This window comes from Cnephaeus nilssonii (assembly GCF_951640355.1).
Source record: "Cnephaeus nilssonii genome assembly, chromosome: 10".
NCBI classification, from domain to species: domain Eukaryota; kingdom Metazoa; phylum Chordata; class Mammalia; order Chiroptera; family Vespertilionidae; genus Cnephaeus; species Cnephaeus nilssonii.
In genome coordinates, this window is record NC_137081.1 from 6,584,675 (window position 1) to 6,603,436 (window position 18,762).

An 18,762-nucleotide genomic window follows, 5' to 3' on the forward strand; every position below is an offset into this window, starting at 1 on the left:
ATTTGTGCAGTTATTCAGTGTCTGGTAAGTTAACCTTTTGTACTCAGATGTCGAGTGTGACTCGACACGGTTAGCATTAGAATAAAGGAATTGAGAAAAAAGCAAGCGAGTGCAAAGGGTTTTAATGTTCAAGAAGAAATATTAATTTTTATTAAAATGTTCTATTATTTTATGTTAACGATGACTCATTTATTTCAGCCCTTTGTATTCAGCATGTCTCTATCAAAATAAACCTACCTTTCTATGAAAATTGAACCTTTTGTTTTTTTGCGGCCCACATAAACTTACACCTTGTTTATTTGGCCCGTGTTAGCCTTTGAGTTTGACATGCTTGGTCTAGGTATTTCTTGACCTATATTTAACCTCTTTCTTTATTATGTTAAAGGGTAAATCTAATTCCTACTTGGTGTTCCACGTGCTATTCTATAATAACCAATGCTGCATCCATCAAGACCCTGAGTTTGGTGACTGGCCGAGAGCTCCTATGTCCTACAAGTGCCTTTGATTCTGCCCAAATATGACAAACTAAAATTTTGATATTTGACGCGAGCTTCATTTGAGACTGATGCTACTGGTTCTGAGATGATGACCTAGATTGTCAAGGAAACCCTGGTCACCCTGAGACAAGGTCCAAATTTAGAGTTCTAAGCTCCCAAATCTATCTATAATAATAAAAGCATAATATGCTAATTAGACCAGACGTCCTCTGGATGACCTTCTGGACAAAGCCGGGGCTGGGAGGGAAGCCCAGGTCCTGGCTGCCTCTCGGCAGCCGGAGGGAAGCCTGGGTCCAGGGTGTCAGCGGCCAGAGGGAAGCCTGGGTCCTGGGTGCCAGAGGGAAGCCGGTGCCAGCAGCCAGAGGAAGGCAGGCCTACTCTTGCACGAATTTCGTGCATTGGGCCTCTAGTTTATGAATAAAGCTCTCAGAATATAAACTAATCAATGCACCGTTGAGAAAAGAGGACCACCACAAGCCATCAGAGTAAGTTACACTGACATACCACACAATGGAGAGGTGGTCTGTGGAGACCCAGGTCTTAGGCACTGCTGAGCTCTGAAATGAAAGAAACAAACAAAAAATCAAACTTAAGAAAAGCACATTCGTTATCCTCCAAAAGGCTTGAGATTCTTACAAGCTAATATTTAGAAACATGAAGCATTAGTTTCACTATATTGTGATGCATAGACATTTTTAAATGATGCATTCTTTGTAAAAGGTGATCCAAAAATATTAAGGCATTTCCTGCATAAAATAATTCTCTGTCATTACTGCTTAGTCACACTTACATTATCCTTTAAAAATTATTAAAGCACCCAGATTCCTTTCTGAGTTTAATGCCTAACTCTTCTTTACTCTAACAAGAGGCCGAGTTTATGATTCTTTAAAAATCCTAGTTTATAGGCAAATTACAATAATATTTTAGTTCTGACTAGATTACCACTTGATAAAGTCTAAGATGTGATTTCTTAGTCAGAGTGTGCCTGAGAAACGCTTAAGCCTGAGAGATTTTCCAAAAGGCACAAGTCTGAGATCACAGTACCAAAATTACCAAATCAGACACTCACAAGTGGGGTCCAGGCTTACTTATACTGAAAAATTCACTAGCTGAATTTTTACTACTTAGAGACACAAGGGCAAAGGCTCCTAAAAATGTACTATTTGCAGAAGGCTTTCTGACAGTGCCCTAGCACCCTTCAATCAGGCTCTGAAGTGGGAGGAGCCCACAGCTTACTTGTTGAACCTAATAAAGCATTAGGTATCTTATTCAGGAATTCCTGCTGGCAGCTTACAAGACAACCAGAGTTCACTGTAGTTCTACGATGATGCTAGGTGCTCAGTAGAGTAAGAACTCAGGGTAGACAGCACTTAGCACTACCAAGAACATAAAACGGGCTCCCATCAGTGCTGCAGCTGAAAAAGGGAAAGGCAACACAAACCATGAATGTATTTGCTCATGATCTTGTTGGAAACTTCTGAACGTCTACCCACATCCATCCCTGCCTTCTCGCACAGCTGGCTAGACCCACCTCTTGGCCTCTCTCACTTTAAGGTGCGGCGAATTTTCCTCTAACAGTATGTGAACAGGAGTGATGTGTGCCGTGTCCAGGCCCGACTGCTCTTCTCCCCCCCTTTGTGGGTGGAAATAGTAACGGTGAGAGCAACCTCAAAAGTAAAACCTTCAGGCAGGGCGTGCCTACTGTCAGCCTAGGTCCCTCAGGAGGCTGGTGCTACTGGCTCTGAACACCACGCACCAACTTAAACACACACCGAGGGCAGTTACAGGAGTAAAATGTAAACCTCCACCAGGTTTACGTGCCATCCGTCCCTGCACGAGTATACATAACAACAGGTTAGTCTCTCCTACCAATACAGCTGTGCTCTCAAACTTTAGTCATTTTTCTAGCCCCAATGGATGTAAACGTCACTTAACTGTTCTTGAGATAATCATTAAAACACAGTTACATCTTCATAATTGTTTTTTAAGTGAACGTACTTAAAAACCCTACACTATCTGGGAGCTAAAAAACTAAAGCGAACTAAAATAATAAAATAACCAGCTTTGAGAAAACTCTCTACGAGGTAACATATTTTCATCAGAAATACAGAAATACAAGCTGCCTTGAAAACAATGCATTATCAAATGGGTGAGAGAACAGGGACACACCCACACCCACACACAACCACATACACACAGTTGAACAGACCAAAGTCCTTTATAAAAATAAGCTGCAGGATGTGGTATCAATACAGCACCACGGGCCAGACCACGCCCAGGAAATAAGCTATATGTGGTATGACTGACGACTGCATCTGTGTTTTACAGAGTTGACATTTAATGTTTTGAGGGGTTCCAGCACATATCTGCCCAAAACATTCAACATCAAGATAAGATTCATAACCAATAATGAGGTTTGAGAGATTTACCGATTTTGTCCCAAAGCTACTATGGCTAAACCACAACTCCAGTGATCAGACAATGGTGGGTAAGAGCAGACGAGCTGAGTGATTTCTGTTCTAGGTATGGCAGGCGCTCAGTAAATCCTGCCTCATGAGCGCACAGCAATCTAAGGCAGAGCGAGAGGAGCCGAGCTAAGGGGAGCGCCGAAGGGAACAGCCAGGAAACAGAGCACCGGCTCCTACCAAGCAAAGGGAACTAAGGACGTTTGCAGGAACGAAGTTCTAGTTGAAGAGGGTATGTCTACTGAGTTTAAAAAGTCAAGATCTAACCGAAGACTTCAAGGTTGAAAACACAAGAAGTCAGTCCTAAAGGGAAACTGGAACTCTCTCACAGAGGCCACGTGCCCCAGTTAAAGACCACGTACCTGATGTCCTAGCAGGGGAGAATCATCAGCAAACGGATTCATTAACCAGGGTTCTGTCTGTACTTCAGAGCTAAGTTTTTGATTTTAGAATGGGTAGAACGTCATTCAAGCTCAGCAATCAGAGCATGTGGTATGTTTACTATTCCGCTCCCACCGCAGACAGCATAGCACCCATGTAACAGAGGCCCTGGGACATCAGTTCACACTTCCTTAAACTTACAACTCTAATCAATGGGTGGGCTCTTGTATTTGAACTCTCATAAACAAGAGTTCTTTTCATAAAGTCTCTAAGGTCGTTCTCAGTTTCTATGGACATAGGCATCCATGCCTCTGCCTTCCCAACATGTCATATTCATCCGTTCATCTTCTCTGCCTCTGTCTCTCTCTCTCCCCCCATCTCACGCGCGCGCACACACACACACACACACACACACACACACACGAGCACAATGGCAGCACTACGCCAACGCAGCAGTCATTTCCAAGCAGCAACATGTTACTTCTCCATTCATGCCCCACTGCGTTCACCATGCTACTGTGTCAGTAGAGTCTTTAAAGAAGCTTACCACAACAGATAAGGCACTGGTATGATGGCTTAGCTTTGGTAGAAAAGTCAGTCCGGAACGAACTTGGTAATCCCGGAATCCTCCAGCTACAGAAAGCGTGGTTAAATTTATGTGTCTAGCATTTAGAATCCAATAGTTGTTTACAGTCATATAAAAATCTGGTAGGAAAAAAGACACATTAAAAATTAGGTGTCATTCCTTGCAACAATATACACTTTTATATCCATTATATGTCTTTAATATTAATATTAAACAGAATTTCTAAGCCATCTGAACTATAAATAAAAGTTTTACCACAATTAAGATAATGCAAATTTTTATAGGGTAAGAAGTAGAGTAAATTTACTGATCGGGAAAAGAATTATTTCTCTCTAAAGATTTTCTTCTATTCACATAAAATTGCAACAAGCAGTGAAGATACTATTTGACTTTAATAAAAAAGGTGAGACAGGCATTTAATTCTTATCCTGTGCCACTATTTGATTACATGACAACAATCATAAACTCGTACTGTTCATTTAAAATTCCCTGCAACATTATGGCATTATCCATATTTTATTTCTTCTATTATAACAGGGTATCTAAATTAAGAAGCAGTATCTTCTATAATAATAAAAGCGTATTCTGATAATTAGACTGGACAGCTGAACAACCTTCCGGACATCCTTCCGGACGAAGCCGGGGCTTGAGGGCTGGCTGAGGCAGCCCCCACAGCTATGAGGGTCGAGGCAAGCCGCATGAACTCCATGCATCAGGCCTCTAGGAGCATATAAGAGTTAAGAGCACAGGGCCAGGAGCAAGTTTACCAGGGTCGAGTACCAGCTCCACTATTTTCTTGCCATGTAACTTTAGGCAAAAACATTATCTTGGACTTTTTTTTTTTCTATCCATAAACATGGGGATAACAATGGTCCTACCTCAAAGGACTATAAGGATTAAGTGACAAAATAACACATCAGGTAAAGTCTTTAACACAATACCCAAAACAGAGTAAGAGCTCAATAAATATTAGCAATTCTACCTCACCGCATGCAGCGTTAGCAGAACTCTTTGTTGAAAAACAAGACATTCCTAGTATTTTACTTAAAAATAAGCTTATTTTGAATAGAATCCTGGCAACTTAACACAACACAGACGTTTAAACAAACTTTAAGAGCCAGGGAGTCATCCTTAAGAATAACTGAGCGGAAGCCCACGTGCCTAGGGACGACCAGACCTGCCATCACGTTAAGGTGCCATCGACAGAGAAAACTCACAGCAGTTTCAACGATGAGCCGAAGCTCAAAGTCAGAGAGGCAGAGGTGGAGGTGATCTGCAACAGCTGCTTCCACAGGGACGCACCGGTAGTGCGCTCTAACGGGAGCAGCTGCACGGATTCGTGTTCATGTAAACGACCATGGGAGGCCAGTCAGTGTTTACGGAACCGCACTCACCTGTAATGAACCGGTCTAAGGGCATCACGGGAGCCACATGCGGGGTGGCCTGTGTAATAAGAAGATTCAGCAGATCTTGTTTAAAATTTTTCAGTGTGAGCAATGCCCTTGCAACAAGGCCACCCATAGAATGACCAATTATCGCCACACTTTTTGGAGCAAATTCTTGACCCTATTAAAAAAACACACCACCAACACATAATTAACAGTATCATAAAGACAATACTAAATACTTCTCTCTAAATATGAGCAATTTTATAGAAAAAACTAGAGGCCTGGTGCACGGATTCGTGCATGGATGGGGTCCCTCAGCCTGGCCTGCGCCCTCTCGCAATCTGGGACTCCTCGAGGGATGTCGGACTGCCAATTTCCACCTGGTCCCCACAGGCCAGGCTGAGGGACCCCACTGGTGCACGATTCTGTGCACCATGCCTCTAGTATGCATATAAGATCTATGGTTAATCTCTTCCTGCCCTCCCCACTCCCCTCTTCCTCTGAGATTTATCAGTTTATTCCATGTTTCCATGCCTGTGTGTTGAGCATCTGCCCCCTGGTGGTCAGTGTGCATCACAGCTACCGGTCGAACATACGAAGGGTCACTTAGGCTTTTATATACATAGGTAAACTATTTATCTAACCTCCTATCATAAGACACAGAAACACATTTTCATATAATTAGTGTGTACATACTATGTGTTCTGCCAAACATTTTTTAAAAATATTTTTAATTGATTTTTTTACAGAGAGGAAGGGAGGGATAGAGAGTTAGAAACATCAATGAGAGAGAAACATCGATCAGCTGCCTCCTGAACACCTACTGGGGATGTGCCTGCAACCAAGGTACATGCCCTTGACCAGACTCAAACCTGGGACCTTTCAGTCTGCAGGCTGACACTCTATCCACTGAGCCAAACCAGTTAGGGCTATCAAACATTTTTAACAGCCATGCTTCAAACTTCTGAACCAAAATCAGAAAACTTGTGTCTAGCAAATCATGTTTCACTATTTGTTATATTGGATGTAAGAGTTGTAATTATATTTGGTGTATACCAGAATATTTAATTTTATAGGGTCATTTATTAACAATTGGAAATACCACAGAAAAGCTAGAAAAATTATGGTTGTCATAGCAATATACTACTGCATCATAATGACACATCTCATCAAATCATTTCCCTATTATGTACCTGGGTTTAAAATAAACCAATGTTCCATAACATTTATTCACTGATGTATTTTATTTCTTAAATAAGTAGCCTATCTACACTAATAAAAGAGAAATATGCAAACTGACCATCACTTCATGATGCCCACCACCCAATCAGGAGTGAGTATGCAAATTAACCCAACAAATATGGCGGCGGCCCCACTCCCAGCTGCTCCAGGCCTCTGGACAGCACACATGCAGGCCCAGAGCGGCCAGCGGGGCGGGACGCCTGCTATGAGGGGGAGGGCGGGGGCAGAGGAAGCTACAGAAACGGCGCTCTGGCGGCAGCCAGAGTGAAGGCCTACGTCCCAGGTGCTGGAGGAAAACCGGTGCTGGGAGCCAGGGGAAGGAAGGCCTATTGCACGAATCTTCGTGCAATGGGCCTCTAGTATAATAAAACCCTAATATGCAAACTGACCGAATGGTGGAACAACCAGTCACTATGATGCGCACTGACCACTGGGGGCAGACGCTCAACACAGGAGCTGCCCCAGACCAGTGGCGGAGGGGGCAGGGCCGGCCAGCGGGCGGCACCAGGCTGCCAGCCAAGGCAGGTGCCAGCGGGGGCCCTCCGACTGCTCCGCCCTTCGGTCGCCCCACAGATGGCCCTCATCGCTGGCCAGGCCTAGGGACCCTACCCTATATATTGGGAACAGTCTCTTAGATTTAAAAATTAAAACCTGGAAAGGCTACTCTTAACACTGAAAAAAGAGGATGATTTAGTGATGACATGCATGGACTCTGGCTTGCACATTTTGTGGTCAGCCCTGATTCTGACACTTATAACTGTGTGACAAAGCCAATTACTTAACTTCTCTCTGCTTCCATTTTTCCACCCATAAGATGGGGAAAATGGTACTACTGCCTCAGAAGGATCATGTTATGTACTACTTTTTATAATCAGGGCAAAAAAATGTAGCTGCCCACACAACAGCAAGATGCCTTTCACCTGTATGAAAAGTATGGTCACTGGTGCATGCAGTGTCCCGGATTGTGAGAGGGATGTCCGACTGCCAGTTTAGGCCCAACATCCCCCGAGGGGTCCCAGATTGCGAGAGGATGCAGGCTGGGCTAAGGGACACCCCCTCCCCCATGCACGAATTTCATGCACCAGGCCTCTAGTTGCATTTAAAAAAATTTCTTCTGTCTCCATACAGTATCCTCAGTTCTATAATCAAACTTTTGCTCATTGTCCTCCATACCGATGCTTCATCTGTGCCTTCTCTCCTGTTCGTTTGAATAAATGGGCCCTGTGCAGAAAACGGTTAACAGAGTAGGCCTGAAACTGTGATCCTTAGAATGGACTGCATTAAGTTTGGCTCTGCTTGGCAATCTGGGACCTTAGATTTTGGGAGGGTTCCCATCATCCCCTAAATGATAAAAATGGCTCACTATGCCAAAACTGTGCAAACAGTATCCTTTATGCGGATCACTCCTGTCCTCTGATTGGGGTTTTGGTACGTGGTGGGCAGAGGGTGTTTATATAAGCAGCCCCCAATAAAACTCTGGAGCAGTGACTCTCTGTTGAGCTGCTCTCAGAGACAACATCCTTAGCATGTCTTTCCTGGGGTCACCTGAATGCCCAATGTGTTCAACAGGCCTCTCCGCTCCAGCCGGTCAGAACTCCTATTCCCACACCAGGTGGCCTCTGCAATCTCAATTCAGCACACGATTCCCCAGCAGCTGTTTCCTGCTGTGCACGGGGGCACAGCAAGGGAAGGAGTGGCTCGCCCAGGTAGGCCGTCGTACTTTACCTCTGACACTGTTTAGAGCTGTGGCACAGAATGACTGTCAGCCTGTGTCACTGCTCTTCTAAACTGCACCTTAGGAGGACACGCCCCATCGCTTCCTCCCTGGTAGGCCGCTGCCTGGTACGACTTCTTGACCTGTGCATACACAGCGTAGCATTCCAAGACCGAAAAAGGCAAATTTCAAGAGCGTCTATCTCTGCCTAATTTTCTTCTTTCCCTCAACGCCGGTCAGAAATCTCGCCAATTTTTTAGTCGCCCCAAATTCCAGTCTCTGCCTTGGAGATAACATGTGCTGTCTTGATCTCCACCTGCTTGCCCCGCGACCTAGAAAATGCTTCCGGGCACAAAGCCAGAGCAGTGATGGAACTCACTTCGCACGGTACCGTCCTTTCAGAAATCACAGTCCTTTTCTGCCTGTGGTTGTCCAATGTCTGAAAACACGTACTTCAGGTATCTCAACTAGTTTTATAGCTGTTTAACTAAGGAAGTGGTCTTCCTAGTACCAGCTATACAGTCATAACTAGAAACAGAAATTCATGCTAAGGGTTTTTGGAAATACACTGCACCCCTCATTTATAATAGTTAAAAGAGTTCCCCCCCCCCTAAGTTCACATGAAAGGCTTCTTGTAAATTCAATTTAAACTTTAAAAACCACCAATGAATTCAAAACCCACCAATGAATTCAAAACCACCAGTGAATATAAACAAATGACTTTAAAAACATGCCGAGTGCCTCTGAAAAGGAAGAAAGACGCTAGCAGGCTGGTCACGACTGACTGGCGAGCTTCTCTCTTACCTTATAGAGTCTGAGAATGGCTTTGATGCACTCGTGCACGAACTTGGTCTGCTTCTGGAGGCTTCCCCCATACAGGGCCACCAGTTCCTCGTTGAAGTTCACACTAAAGAAGTCAAAGTGGTACTTGAAGTCAATGTCCTCGGCTTTCCTCAGCGCGATGGAGCCGATGGAGCGCACTGCACAGGACAGGGGGAGAGGGCACGTTAAGCGAGGGTTTCTGCACAGTCACAACGGTTTTGGCGTTTTTTGAGCTGCTGTCTCTTCTGCGGAGCTTCAGGTGAGTGTTTGTGAGTGAAACTGTGCTCAGGCCCTTGAAGAGGACGCCTGAGTCTACAGCAGCCTTCTGTCTCACCCGAACCGAGTCCCTGATGATTTTCGCAGCGAGGGGCTGTGGGGACTCGTCTCTATGGCACTGGTGCTCCAGGCTGGGGAGCCTGGAGTGGGGCTGGGACCCCTTGCTCCTCCTCAGGGGGGACATCGGCAGCTGAGATAGCCTTCCTAATTCTTAACTGCCACACATGGGCGTGGGACCAGCCACATTTCGAACCTCTGCCCCTTCTACCTACCAGTCTCAATGTGGCTTCTTCCTTACATCCTTAGTTACAGGAGTTCTGTTCAGCTAGCCTTCAGGTGGCTCTCAGGGGTGGTGGCTCTATAATTTAGCTGCAATGCTGATGTGGTCAAGAGAGGAGGCAAGCACATCATTTACCTCCTCTGTCATACTGACCAGAAGCTACAGCTCTCTAACTGAAAGCTCTGGAAGAAAGAAACCCGTCTCCTCTCTTGTTCAGCATCACGGAAACCACTGATTCACTTCGCTCGTCTACGCCTCAGGTTCTGGGCTCTGCACCCCCCATTCCCAATACAAGCTTCTCTCTTCTGCTAATTCCTGAATCCCGGTATCTTCTATGTATCCCACCCACTCCATCTTCTTTTTCTCCTTCTTACGATTTGCAGAGTGGTCATCACCATTCTTTTCCATGTATTTCTCACATTATTTTTCTAGACAAAACGTCATATGTTTGTGTGTCCAGTATGCCCAGCACAGGACTTAACAGAGTACGTATCTGTTGCACTCTTCCATTGCAGGGTAGAGCTTTCAAAATTTACTTCTGAGACTTACCCTGCTTATAACTCCCAGCATTCCCAGGGAGAAAGAGAACGGGGATACCCGTTAAAGGGAGGATCTTGTGCTCTTCAGCGTAGGACCCTTCTCCGTAAAGATATAATTCATACGAAGGATAGCGTTTTGCCAGTTTCTTTGGAAGTTCTATTTTCTACAACGAAAATTAATAAATAAATAAAATATGCAGTTTTACTTTAAAACCAACTTTATTACTACACTTCAGCCACACCATACCCAATTCTGAATTATACAAATAGTGCAATATAAAAACATTACTGATGATAAAACTGAACTTAATACACACAACAAATTTTAATTTATTCATATGGAGAATTAGTCTTGAATTATGTGAGTTCTGAACCATGTGGTCTTCGGGAAATCATAAAATAGGACTATCTTAAATTCTAATAAATATAAATTACTCAAAATAGCCACTGACAACAGGAAAACACTGGTAGATGTCAGCAAGTTACAGGTTAACATAATTGAAAATGCATTTAATTTAGTATCAGTATCAATTGTACTTAAACTTAGAAATGATGAAAGCTTTCCATTACCTAATCAATTCTCTTTCGCTATTTTGAACTGTACTGTAATGTCACTCCTTTTACTCAGGCCCAACTACATATTCTAGCTGTTACAGCATTCCACAGAAAGCAAGTGTGTTTTATAGCGTAGCGTCCTGACCTCTCCACTTCATATGCTTTGATCTACAATGCGCTTAACAAATTAATCTGAACCTTACAGCCATGTCTCGGTCAAGACACGTACACTCCTCGCGCCATAAACATCCCAATGAATTAGCACGGGTTTCGGTTTTCGCAAACCAGGTGCATGGGTCGTCAGCAAGCGCTAACCTACTCTGCAGTTCATATGCTCGCATACCAAATGCGCCAGTAATTCGCATAAAGTTTTTCCCCCACAAAATATAAATTAGGACTGAATGTCGTCCCCCAAAGCTAGGCACCTATAAAAGTGGTAGCAAAGTGGAAACTCTTCTTCTGCTCCTTTTTTCAAGGAAAGAAACCATTAGAAATGAAACCAGTTACTTTGAACACTAGATTTTAAGTGACATCAATAGATTTAATGACCTAGCAATGCTACACATATGCTTGATACAAACTTCAACTACTGAATGGATTTTTGAAAATGTAAATGATAATGACTGCTGGAAAACCTCGCTGCTGGAAAAAAACAGAATTCTGATTATTCACACACATACACACTCCTGAATATTCCTTTGAGGATATTACCATACACAACTTGTGCCAATAGCATCATGAAAACATCTTTAGGGAGTGTGAGCTTATTGGATAAGATACTAGCAACTTTTTATCTCCTCGCATATTCAAGATAGAGAAGTACAAACCCCACTATTTGCTTTATATATGTACATGTACTTTAACTCAAATTAGTTCCGATACTGATTATGCACTGTACGTAATAAAAAATGACATGGTGTACTTTTTCTTTAGGTACAAATTAAGCAAAAGGAAAACGTGAGAGAATCCCTCCCAATTTAGTGAGCCATTTGATAGAATAGTATTATGTGCATATTAGACCATTATTCTTTTTAGGTCAGTAGCTAAACAAAGTTTTTTTGTGTGTGTTGTACTTTTTTAAAAAAGTATATTTTTTTATTGATTTCAGAGAGGGAAAGAGATAGAAACATGAATGATGAGAGAGAGTCATTGACTGGCTGCCTCCTGCACGCCCCACACTAGGGACCGAGCCCAAAACCCAGGCATGTGCCTTGCCGGTAAATCAAACTGACCTACTGGTTCATAGGTCAATGCTCAACCACTGAGCCACACCTGCTGGGCTAAACAATGTTTTTAACTAGTTGAAAATTAACTCAGAAAAACAGAAAACTATTAAATATATCAAAGAAATACTTAATTCCCTGGAGACAGAAAAACAAGCAAGAGACTATATTTGATATAGTTCATAATATATTATTAAGAAAGCAATTTTGTAGTGAGAAAGAGTACATTTTTTAAAAAAATATGAATGCATACACTATGGAGTAGCAAAAAGTAGAAATGGAAAAAAGGAGATAGAACAAAAAAAAGTATGATGTGTAGGCAAATGACAAAACTGCATTTTCAGACAGAGTTCAAGTTGGGAGTGAGGGGCAGGAAAAAATGGGAAGGGTATTGACCAGATTGAGGACAGAAAAGGAACAGGCATACAAAAAGGATGGTGACAAAATAAAACAGAAGAGGGATCTGAGAAGAAAACACGTATAGCAACAGGACTCCAATCTGCTTTAAACTGATGGTTTTATAGAGCGTATATTCAATGAGCACCCCTCCCCCCAAAAGGCCTCTAATTAAGATCAATTACTTTTACACGTGAATAGCATCTCCACATTGCTGCCCTACCTCCACCCTCTTTTCTCTGCCTTATTAGTACAGGTTCTTATCTCTAATCCAGACCCCTTCCCAAAGACAAAATTTCCAAGTGCTAGAGAAATACTGATTTAAGAAACTAAAGTCTTTAGGTTAGGATATAGCTCTTTTAATTATGTTTTAAAACTGCAAAATAAAAAGGTTCCACAATTAACCAAAAAAAAAAAATGATTTTGATCAAAACGAATGCAGATTTTAAGCTCTTCCAAAGCCCTTTGCCCCCTCACTGGTAAGAGTGCCCCAGAGGAATCCAGCTGATAAAAATGACCCAGGGACAGCAACTCTCTCAGGTGACTCTCCGTCATGATCTCCCTGCTATGCTCCACGGTCCATGCTGCTGTCAAGGAAATACCTTGTTAAAACATACACCTGTGTGTTTTCTTCACTGCATATAGATAGAGTTGATAAAGGCTTAAGAGAGGGGCCATTATACCCTGGCTCTAACTATTCTTACCTAATCTATAATAATAAAAGCATAATATGCAAATCGACCGAACGGAAGAACAGCAGAACGACCATCTGGACGACCATGCTATGACACGCACTGGCGCCAGGCCAGCCAAGGCAGGTGCGATGCGATTGGTCTGGGGGCCCGCCATCGCCCCACAATGGCCCCACAGAGGGAGGCCCAGGCCACTGGCTGGCAGGGCGATCAATCGGGGTGTGTGTGTGTGTGTGTGTGTGTGTGTGTGAAGGGAGGGCTCCGCGATCGCCCCAAAGAGGAAGGCCCAGGCCACCCTCTGCAGGGCGATCGATCGGGGGGGGGGGGGGGGGGGCCTCCATGGAACCGGGGAGCTGGTGGGGTGTGGCAGCAGACACCGGCAGCGCCAGGCCAAGGCGGGGGCAGGCGGGGGGCAGGGCCACGAAGCTGGGGCCCGTGAAGCCGGCAGCCGGGGGAAGGAAGGCCTACCATTGCACAGATTTTGTGCATCGGGCCTCTAGTTTCTTATACATTACAAATGTCGGGTTTGTTTGTGTGTTGTTGTTGTTAAACCTCACTCGAGGATATTTTTCCATTGATTTTTAGAGAGAGAGGAAGGGAGAGGGAGAGACAGAGAGAAACACTGATGTGAGAGAGACACATCGATTGGTTGCCTCCTGCATGCCCCTCCCCTCCCACTAGAGCCAGGGAACCTGCAACCAAGATACATGCCCCTGACCAGAATCAAACCCGGGACCCTTCAGTCTGCAGGCCGATGCTCTATCCACGGAGCCAAATTGGCTAGGGCGATATGCCAGGTTTTAAAATCTATTTTTAATATGTTTCAAAATTCAAGATTCAATAGGATATACGTTGAATAGGCTCTCTCTCATACCCATGGTCCTTTAGCCTTCAGTTTCCTACCACGAAAGCAACTAATGTTTGCAGTTTGTGTCTCCAGAAATACTTTACACACGTACATACAAGAAAACACGTTTGTGGGTTTTTCTCCTTTTTACGTAAACAGTAACATACGATACATACTGCTTATGCAGTGTCTGCTGGGGCCTTCTTTATTCACAACTGCTATTCTTACTCCCGCGATTTTCTTGTTCCTGCACCTTATGAACTATGTACCTTCCATGGCCCAATCCACGACCTCTTTCGGTGGCCTTTGACGACCACGATGAACCTGAATGCTTCCCTCTGAAGAGCCCTGTACACACGCTCTTACAGTGAAATTATAACATGTAGCACATTTGAACTATCCATTCCATTCCCCCATTGTGTTGTAAAGAATAAATTAAAGGCACAAGGTCTGATTCATGTAATTCCCTCTCACCCACACCCAGTATTCAATAAATGATTTGCTCAAGAATATGCAAAAGGCAGTAAAAAAAAGAAGAAAGGCCTGAAGAAAGAGAAGAAAACCAACAATTAGGACATCTCATCTAATGGATAGCAATCCGTGAAGGATCAGAGCGCTCACTGTAAAACATAATGAAAAGTAAGCAACATATAAAATACGTTTAGGACACTTTTATTCATTAAAAAACATTGTCTCTTAATGGAATGGCCTCAGTTCACCAGAAATCTCACTGTACTCAAAAGGATGCATTTCTACAGGCGGGTTTCAACTTATCTGTAAAATAGCACAACCTGGTGTGCACAACAAAGGGACTAAGGTTCGAATAGAAATAGCACTGTAGAGAATTAACGCGGCTTTTTACATAATACAAATAAAACTCTACCAAAAAAAAAAAAAAACGTGGATCCAAAACTCCTGCCACTATAATTAACATTATTAACAGAATGTAAGCCTCAAAAGGGCAATTTGAATCAAAATAAGCAGATACAGACACAATAACAGAAAGAAAGCCAAACAGCTCTTTCGCATTAGCCACACTAGTTTTCGGTGTCTTCCCAGTCAATCTTACGAGGCACGAAATGCATCTGTGAGGTCCATGTGCTTTGTTCCCAACACTGAGCAATTTCTACTACTGCAAACGTTAAAATAGCTTCTGTAATTGTGGGCAATCTAAAAATAAATGGGAATCAGTACACTGTTTCACAATAATTTTATTTTAACCAAACTCTTCAATGCAGTCCAAACCTAAGTTGACCTACTTCAATCTATTGGGGGTTTTCCTAATTACTAAACCATATAAAAAAACCAAAGGCCACTATAAGGGCTCTATTTTCACTTTTAAAAAAATCTAAGCTAGAAGCCCAACTACTTAACTATATACAGACTCTGATAAAAAACAAACCAGCATATTCGCTTAGAAATTTAAGAGACGACAGTAACTTTATAATCTCCTTCAGTAGCATCTGATATCACACCCCCTTATAAGCATGGATGCAAAACGAAGGTAAGAATCTCAAAACAAATACAATCTAAACTAGAATTCTGCCCATGGGAAAGGAAGCTCACCAGCAACTTAAACCTTAAGCAGTGTTCACACCTGAATAATAGCAGCACAACCAACTATCTCCCCCATAATGATCGGTACACAGAAGCAACCAGACCGGCATACTCCACCTTAAAGGAAAAAAAATCTGCTATGGTTTTAAAAGTATACTACCAATGCATTTTATCCATATGTGTTATATATAGTATATACACACCGTAGGGTAGGAGGCTATTATGTATTCCTTAATTAGGAGATGCGTTTAGAAATAAAAGAATCATGGGGGGGGGGGATGTCTTGGGGCAGTTTTGTCCTTCGTCACAGCCTCTTCTTACAGCTGGTCATGAATGAAATTCTCGAGTCTCCCATGCTGAACTGCTCAGCGATGGAGACTGAAAATGTTCAAAATGGGACGGAAGAGGTGGGGGCGGAGGGAGCGGGAGAGAAGGGCCCATTTCTCTCAAACAGCAAACACGGTGAGAGAGGGGGAAAAAACCAAAACCATTGAAGATTTTGAATGCCATCGGTAAGAGGCGACCCGCATAAACGCAGGCGTGCATGCACACGCACAGACCCCCAGAGCAGGCGGCTCCGCAACACCTGCGCAGGCGGGAACCCCGCTGGCTTTCCACGCATTGGCTCAAGGGGTGAGCCTGGCGCACGGAGGTGGACCCGGGGTCCCTCGGGCAGCCCTGGGAACTCGGCAGCCACGACCCACTCTGCAGAGGCGCGGCCCCTTCCAGAAAAGCGAGCTGACACGCACACCCCCGGGCGACGGGGCGGAATGCAGGCGCACCTGTTAGGGCAGGGACGCGGGGGGTGGGGTTTGGATTTGGGGAGAGGGGCTGAGCATGGAGGGGGTGGGCTGGACCAGCCGGTAAAGCCTGCGCACGGCATCTGGGGTCTGGGAGAGGGCAGAGGGGCAGGGGAACAGTTCCGAGGGGCGCAGCGAGGATGCTCGGGGAGCCACCTGGGAAACACCCCCTCGTGGAGAAAGGGCACCAAGGGCAGGTGAGGGCAGCGATGGGGTCCCGCAGGCCTCCGGGGCGGAGAAGGCAGAGGCCAGGTGGGGACGAGGGGGTCGGAGAGGCGCGGGGAGCCCGGGCGGGCGGCGCTCACCTGGAACTCGGGGTACTCGAACATGTAGCTCATGCTGCACTTGTTCTCCTCGAAGCCGAAGAAGACGTCCCGCAGCCCCAGGGTGGCCATGAGCACCATGAAGGCGTAAAACGCCACGTTCCCCAGGTTGACGGAGTGCAGGAACATGGTGCCGGCGCCAGGGCCGCCAACGCCGGGCACCCAGCCCGGACCGCGCGCGCCCCGGACGCCCGGACGCTCCGCCGGAGCCCAGCCGAGCCCGCGCCGCGCGCGCCTGCGCGGAGGCCCCGCCGGCCGCGCCGCCCCCAGTGCGCCTGCGCGCTGCGCCCTCCGCCGCCCGGCGCCGCCCGCAGCGGAGGTGGAGATTGCAGCGGGAGCGCAAATCTGAGCGCGGAGGCGACAGCGGGCGCACGGCGGGGCCGGGTGGGCTGGGCTGGAGGGAGAGGGGGACGAGGGGCGGGGCGAGGAGAGGGAAAGGAGCCGGGGGGCTGGGAAGGGCAGGGAGAGGCAGGCTGGAGGGGGGCCCGGGGAGGGGGGCGGAGGTGATGGAGGGGGGGGCGGGGCGCGGGAGCTTGGGAGGCGAGGAGAGGGGCGGGCTGGGCTGGGTGAACCTGGACACCCCGAAGCGTTGCTGATGCCGAGCTGGCCGGCGAGGGGAGGGCGCCGTCAGAGCCGAAACGTTGAAACGCCTCTCCTAGCGCAGTTTAAAAACGCTTCTCGTTTCTTATTTTATTCTTATTATTTTTGAAACGCCTCTGGCCTCTGCAATGTGGCTTCTCCACCCCTTCGCAGCTCTCGGGACCCCGTAGCTGAGGCCCGGACAGTTGGCTTTTCCCTCTCTTGGGCCGCCCGGTAGGGACCAGCGCACAAAAGCAGCGGCTTATAAAAGCCCACCAGCAGGTCCACAACTTTCTGTGCTTGGGGTGAGGGGGAAAACTGCACCCCAGAAACCGCCGTTCATCTGGAAAAAGCGTTACCAAAATGTCCACGAGCCCCGAGACCCCGGCTGGTACCCGCGTGACCAGTTGGCCGCCGACCGCCTGGCCCCCAGAACCTCCACCTCTTGGGAAATGGGGTGCACGTTGACGGAGGGCGGCCGTGGAGCTCACGCAGCTACTCAGACTTAATTCATTCTGTGACTTCATTCATTTGGAAGAATTTCGGTTTGGCTTTGCACAAAGGAGGGGGTAAAGCGGCTCAAACACCATCCATCATCATGGATAGCAGCATCAAAACCCAGGGATGTTACGAGGAAAAACAACCACGTTGTCACTGTCACTCTTTACAGCTGACCCAAGAGCAGCTGGTGTGTGTGTGTGTGTGTAACTGCAAAATTCTCCTTGGAATTATTTTAGGCGCTGACTGAATTGCATTTCACTCGGGCTGATTCCCTGGTATTGTTGGGTGTGTTTTCTTTTCTGTGCAGAGGAAGTTTGGCTATTTTATGACACATAAAAATCAAAGAATTTTAAAAACGAAAAGCTTATAGTTTATCTTCTACAGCACCCTGCTATTCAGAGCTGAGAACACCTAGGATGTGGGGTGGGATGAGGGGGGAGGCCGTGCCAGGGAGGACCAATTATTGGGGGAAGGGGTTAAGTTTTACAGTAGAAAAAGGCATGCATTGAGTCTGGGCACTTGCTAAGCTCGCAGATGGAATGTCCGCCGTGTTTCTCCTGGCGTGTCCTGACCAGCACACACAAGCCAGGGGTGAATCTGCAGCTCTCACCTCGGTGCTGCTTAGACTTCATGCGCACGGGAACCACGTGGAGGTTCTGTGTGCAAGCAGGTCCTGACGGGGCCCTGCCTTTCTGACAAGCTCCGCAGTGATGCCAGTGATCTGGTCAGGGGACTGCAGTGAGGGACACGGATCTCCCTGCCTGAGGACTCGGCCCCATGGAGAAACCCTGACCCTGACGACAGAGCTCGCTCTCCTGCGAGCTTTCCTGGGTGTGGCCACCTCCGGCCTTCGTCGTCCCCCCAGACAGGAGCCGGGGAGAGAGTCCATGGATTCTTTATGTTTGTCATCTTTGTGGTCCTACTTTTTAACTTTCCCTTTTCCTGCCCGTCATTATCCCCTCCTGGCTCCCCTTCCTTTCATATCGAAACTAACCCTACGGAGCAAGACTCACCACCCTCGGCCCGTGCTGTCAGCTTCCTGACCGCCTGCCTTCGGTCCCACTCGCTCTGCTTACAAACTTCCCGCCTCGGCTGACTG

General features: G+C 46.0%; 1 protein-coding gene across 1 annotated transcript in view; it reads right to left on the bottom strand.

Annotated features, from left to right (window-relative positions):
- The window catches only part of PGAP1 (post-GPI attachment to proteins inositol deacylase 1), a 55,929-nt gene extending 39,183 nt beyond the window's left edge, over positions 1–16,746 (bottom strand). Inside the window, exons 1-6 of the mRNA XM_079782304.1 lie at positions 16,566–16,746; positions 10,201–10,354; positions 9,078–9,253; positions 5,324–5,495; positions 3,891–4,048; positions 1,002–1,054 (exon numbers count right to left, since the gene is read on the bottom strand). Coding sequence (XP_079638430.1) covers positions 1,002–1,054; positions 3,891–4,048; positions 5,324–5,495; positions 9,078–9,253; positions 10,201–10,354; positions 16,566–16,712 — 860 coding nt within the window. The 5' untranslated portion in view covers positions 16,713–16,746. The remainder of the gene's footprint in view (positions 1–1,001; positions 1,055–3,890; positions 4,049–5,323; positions 5,496–9,077; positions 9,254–10,200; positions 10,355–16,565) is intronic.
- Between the last annotated feature and the right edge of the window lie 2,016 nt (positions 16,747–18,762).